This window comes from Aquarana catesbeiana, linkage group LG01 (assembly GCF_042186555.1).
Source record: "Aquarana catesbeiana isolate 2022-GZ linkage group LG01, ASM4218655v1, whole genome shotgun sequence".
NCBI lineage: Eukaryota > Metazoa > Chordata > Amphibia > Anura > Ranidae > Aquarana > Aquarana catesbeiana.
In genome coordinates, this window is record NC_133324.1 from 190,421,777 (window position 1) to 190,427,776 (window position 6,000).

Below are 6,000 nucleotides of genomic sequence, written 5' to 3' on the forward strand. Positions count from 1 at the left end.
ACGGCCAGGTACATAATCTCTGGTTTCCCGTTGACTCCTGGGATATCAGTGTCATCAATCCCAGGAGTCGACATACATCTACCACTTCTGGGAGCATCGCATTATTTCAAAACCGGAAATGATGCGATAGCAGACAGAGTTAGGCGGAGCACTTGCCTCTGCTCTTTCCAGGTCCTTTGTTGTGAACAGGTTGCTATAACAGGACGGGAATTTCCGCCGCTGCTGCCATTGCTTTAGTAAACCAAGGACTGTGCCTGGGGAATGCAACTGGAGCGCATGCAGGGGATTGGGGAGGTGCATGCCGAGTAATCCAGCTGCACTAAAACCCAGAAATCACTAGCGCCGGCTTCAGATTCCCTCACTTAAGATGGCCGCTGGCTGCATTTCAGCAGGGCAAGGAAACCGCAGATTTGGCAAGTAAGCACTTGATGGACTATATCAAATATACAAATTTTAATAAGTGTTTAAACTCCACGTTTTGATGATGGGATGTTTTTATTTAATTTTTCATTAGGAGATTGTAGCTCAGCAGCGCCTCTGTCTTCTCTCCCCACTCTCATAGGAAAGACGGAGAGCCATTGGAGGTCTTTTTGGCAGCTTTAGCTTTGAACAGCTATTTCCCAGCTGCAGGAAGATTTATCCCATAAAATGCTGACTGTAGCTCCACCCCAGACAGAAGCCCAAATTATGGGCATTCCTATGGGGGGAGGTACAGGCAACAATGAAGCCACAGCCCCCTCTCAAATCTACAGCCCTCCTTTCCATGCGTCCTTGTGTCTTCTCGGCTTCGTTTGTACAAATAAAAAGTCTGAGCCCACAACCTCCCGCAGCTCCCCCTTCATTCTGCAGCCATGCCTTCTATCCTACGATTTAAAAAACTGAGCCCTCAACCTCTTGCACCTGCCAGATAGTCCAAGATAGACTAGTGTAGTAGCTGCCAGCTATTGCTGTTGTCGGCTTGTGCTTTTGTGAAGAAGCGGCGCTGCTCCCCAGTCGCTATCACGCACACAACACAAGCTGCCAGCTACTAATGTAGTCATTGCCTTCAATCTAGCTGGCAGTTCCAGGAAATTGCGGACTTGGCTTTTAGAGGAGGGGGGTTTTGGGCTCAGTCTTTTATTTGTACAAATGAAGCTCATGAGGCAGAAAGTCCAGAGAAGGGCAACAAAACTAATAAAGGGTCTGGAGGATATTAGTTATGAGGAAAGGTTACGAGCACTGAACTTATTCTCTCTGGAGAAGAGACGCTTGAGAGGGGATATGATTTCAAAGTACAAATGCCGTACTGGTGACCCCACAATAGGGATAAAACTTTTCCGCAAAAGGGAATTTAATAAGATAGGCGGCCATTCACTAAAAATAGAAGAAAAGCGGGTTAACCTTAAACTGCGTAGAAGGTTCTTTACTGTAAGAGCGGTAAGGATGTGGAATTCTCTTCCATAGACAGTGGTTTCAGCGAACAGCATAGATAATTTTAAAAAACTATTAGATAAGCACCTGAACGACCACAACATACAGGGATATACAATGTAATACTGACATATAATCACACACATAGGTTGGACTTGATGGACTTGTCTTTTTTCAACCTCACCTACTATGTAACTTTTGGCGAGACTTCTTTAAAACTTTTAAATTACCACCAAAACAAGCAACCCACGATAAGCACAGAAGCTAAGGCACCCTTCAAACAAGAAAACTGTGAGTTTAACACATGCTGCTTACCTGTTAAATTCCACTGTTTTATTCTGATATTTGTTTTGCAACACACCTATAGTTGTCATTTTTCCTTTATCTACCAAGCCTGACAAACTCCATCAATCTCATCTCTTAGAATCTGCAGCCCCTCCCACACACATTAAAGCATGAGTAGGAGGTTGCACAGCACAAGGCTGCAGTCCCACCAAGATGCAGTGTGAGTATCCGGCTGCACTGGATTCTTCTAAAGCTTAGTTTAATTAAAGCTAGGTTCACACATGTCCCGCTGCGGTTTTGTTCAAAGTTTTATGTTGCGAGTCAGGTGCAAATTTTTACTTCAATTCTCACCTAAACTGGATCCCCCCCCCCCAAAAAAAAACAACATTAATTTTAAAAAAAAACCAGTCCGGTTCACATCTTATGCAAATTGGATGCGGTTAAAAACGCATCCAATTCGCATATATGTGAACAGATCCTTAAGGACAACTGAACATTTAAAAAAAAAAAAAATAATAATCTATGCTAGCCGACTCTCTTCAAAGTCCTAAGGGGCATCTCCTGAGGGTATAAATAGTGAAGAAGAATGTGCTATCAAGGTAAGTAGCCGAGTTGGATTTCTTAGGGCCCATTTATTTCCTTGAGATACTTGCATTGTGTTAATATAGTCTAATTAAAAGGAATGGGCCAATGTACCCCAAAATTTGTATGCGACCCCCCCCCCCCCTTTTTTTTTTGTAAAACACCACCATGCATTATAGCACACTATAAACGCAGGTGTACTGCCTTAGTTCATTGAGGTGCCATGTCACGTGTGTTACCACAGTAAATCCAGCCTAGGTGTAGAATCCCTGTGAGATCGTTATTGCTGTCTGTGTCCCCCAAAAGTGAGATTCACTATAAACTCTGATTGTACAATCTGCGTTAGAGCTACCATCAACTATGTAGTGCAAATGCATCAATATATTGATAGAGTATGTCCTCCTATTACACAGTTTTGGTATACCTAAGACCACATTCAGAGAGGTGCTGGCGCCTGTAAAGGAGTGCCTTGTTCTGTAGCTTCAGCCGCCAGATGCTGCATGCAGGCAGCCCATTCATGTCTATTGATCTGGATGAGCTACCTGCATGCAGCACCCAACGGCTGAAACTGCCCAAACAAGGTGCTCCTTCATGGACTACGGGTCTCAGGACCTGTCTGAACAAGCCCTAAAAGGACACTGTACAAAGATTATACAATCTAATTGTACAATGTATGGCTGGCCTAGTAATTCCCTCACTTTGGAGGGATCTCTGCTCACCTCCTGCTGTATCTGCAAGACAGAAAGGCAAAAAGAAAATCTCTTCAATGACTTAAATCACAATATTCAGCATATGCGTTTTTTTTAATCATCACTACTTTTAGCTTATGGGCAAAAAAAATATTTAGCATAGGATTTCCTGGCAATACAACTTTCAGACAAGCCTGGCCTGCAAAATCCAGACTACTGAAGACCAAAGACTGACAACTAATCTGCAAACACTGCTCCAAACACAAATGTTCATAAATACTAAACTTTCCAAAGGCTGGCCATTCTGAGAGGATACACAGAGGAGGGGAAATGGATATGGAAGCTGGGTGTCAGTCACTCCAATCTGGGAGCAAGCAGCTACCAGAGCTTCCACCAACACCACAGGCAAGATGGGGAAAAACGTTATTCCCCAGCTGTGTACAGAAAATTCTATGTGCGGGGGCTGGCTCGTTAGATCTGTATAGTTGTTCCTTTGTCACTTTTCCATAATGGCGTTATATGGGATGGAAAAAACAAACTGCATTTTAGACAAAGTTAGAAACACCACAACTATCTATAGAGACAAGGCATCTCAGTAGAAAAAAAAAAAAAGTACAGATCTGAAGGGGGGGGGGGGGGGGGATCTGGTATAGATCTGAAGGGGAGGGGGGGGATCTGGTATAGATCTGAAGGGGAGGGGGGATCTGGTATAGATCTGAAGGGGAGGGGGGGGATCTGGTATAGATCTGAAGGGGAGGGGGGGGATCTGGTATAGATCTGAAGGGGAGGGGGGGGATCTGGTATAGATCTGAAGGGGAGGGGGGGGATCTGGTATAGATCTGAAGGGGAGGGGGGGGATCTGGTATAGATCTGAAGGGGAGGGGGGGATCTGGTATAGATCTGAAGGGGAGGGGGGGGATCTGGTATAGATCTGAAGGGGAGGGGGGGATCTGGTATAGATCTGAAGGGGAGGGGGGGGATCTGGTATAGATCTGAAGGGGAGGGGGGGGATCTGGTATAGATCTGAAGGGGAGGGGGGGGATCTGGTATAGATCTGAAGGGGAGGGGGGGGATCTGGTATAGATCTGAAGGGGAGGGGGGGGATCTGGTATAGATCTGAAGGGGAGGGGGGGGATCTGGTATAGATCTGAAGGGGAGGGGGGGGATCTGGTATAGATCTGAAGGGGAGGGGGGGGATCTGGTATAGATCTGAAGGGGAGGGGGGGGATCTGGTATAGATCTGAAGGGGAGGGGGGGGATCTGGTATAGATCTGAAGGGGAGGGGGGGGATCTGGTATAGATCTGAAGGGGAGGGGGGGGGATCTGGTATAGATCTGAAGGGGAGGGGGGGGGATCTGGTATAGATCTGAAGGGGAGGGGGGGGATCTGGTATAGATCTGAAGGGGAGGGGGGGGATCTGGTATAGATCTGAAGGGGAGGGGGGGGATCTGGTATAGATCTGAAGGGGAGGGGGGGATCTGGTATAGATCTGAAGGGGAGGGGGGGGATCTGGTATAGATCTGAAGGAGGGGGGGGATCTAGTACAGATCTGAAGGAGGGGGGAATCTAGTACAGATCTGAAGGAGGGGGGGGATCTAGTACAGATCTGAAGGAGGGGGGAATCTAGTACAGATCTGAAGGAGGGGGGGATCTAGTACAGATCTGAAGGAGGGGGGGGATCTAGTACAGATCTGAAGGAGGGGGGATCTAGTACAGATCTGAAGGAGGGGGGGATCTAGTACAGATCTGAAGGAGGGGGGGATCTAGTACAGATCTGAAGGAGGGGGGGATCTAGTACAGATCTGAAGGAGGGGGGGATCTAGTACAGATCTGAAGGAGGGGGGATCTAGTACAGATCTGAAGGAGGGGGGGATCTAGTACAGATCTGAAGGAGGGGGGATCTAGTACAGATCTGAAGGAGGGGGGGATCTAGTACAGATCTGAAGGAGGGGGGGGATCTAGTACAGATCTGAAGGAGGGGGGGGGAATCTAGTACAGTTATGTAAAGCACATTTCTATGTAAAAACTGGCATTTTCCAGGCAGTTTGTGGTGACAGCTGTCAGGGCCATGCCTGTAGGTTTGTAGTAAGTGGGATATGTATGGGTATAGCCTTCCAAGCATCAGAGCCTATAAATAGAAGTACTGATAGGGCTGAGTGCCTTGTGCTCTGTGTAGATCAATGTCTTCCTGCTTGTATTGGGTGATCTCCTCCACATCCAGGATTATACATATACAGTATATATGATCAGGGATTGGTGAGGAGATCCTTCATGCAGAGCTCAGGTACCATATGTCAGCAGAGTGCACACAGCAGGTGCAGCTCAGGTGTTCCATGTCACACTTCTCCTCCTCCTCCTCCTCCTCCTGTACAGGGAGATGGTCAGACAACACCTGTCAGGTGAGGACAATTCCCAGGGATGATCTCCTCCTCATGTCCTGTATAGGAGGAGGAGGATAGAGAGGGGTCTGCTCTCTATATAAGCACCATCAGCTGATCTCACCAAGTCATCTCCAGGGCAGGGCAGGGGGGATGGGGTCTCACCTAGGGCTATGTACCGTCGGTTCACCCCTGTCTTGGCCTCGACCTTCTCCAGCAGGTCGGTACACACATTCTTCTGGTGCAGGAACTTCTCGAAGCCGTCCTTCAGTGCTGCAGCCATGTTTTGTATGTGTCCCTGCAGACGGCCAACTCGTCTATGTGTGTGTGTGGATGGCTGGGAGCTGCCTGTCTGAGATGGCTGATGTCAGGGGCGGGGCTTAGATCGGGGCGGACTGTTAGTCACTGCTCAGGCCAAACCACTGAGAGGAGGAGGAGGAGGAGGAGGAGGAGGAGGAGGAGAGCTGGCAGCTGCCAGACGTCTCTGTGTAACTTCTATGAGCGACCAGTGCTGCAACCAACCACACCCAGAGCACACTGCGGAGAGCACAGCGCCGCCGAGGTGTCACTTACCTCAGGGCACAGCCTTCTTCGCTCCATAAACATCACAGGCTCCTTAATTGTATAACAAAGGAGAGGTGTCACCTCAGGACACA

General features: G+C 47.9%; 1 protein-coding gene across 1 annotated transcript in view; it reads right to left on the reverse strand.

Annotated features, from left to right (window-relative positions):
* The window catches only part of REEP5 (receptor accessory protein 5), a 72,646-nt gene extending 66,916 nt beyond the window's left edge, over nt 1-5,730 (reverse strand). The window contains exon 1 of the mRNA XM_073624621.1: nt 5,510-5,730. Within this exon, the coding sequence (XP_073480722.1) occupies nt 5,510-5,627 (118 nt within the window). The 5' untranslated portion in view covers nt 5,628-5,730. The remainder of the gene's footprint in view (nt 1-5,509) is intronic.
* Nucleotides 5,731-6,000: the final 270 nt, after the last annotated feature.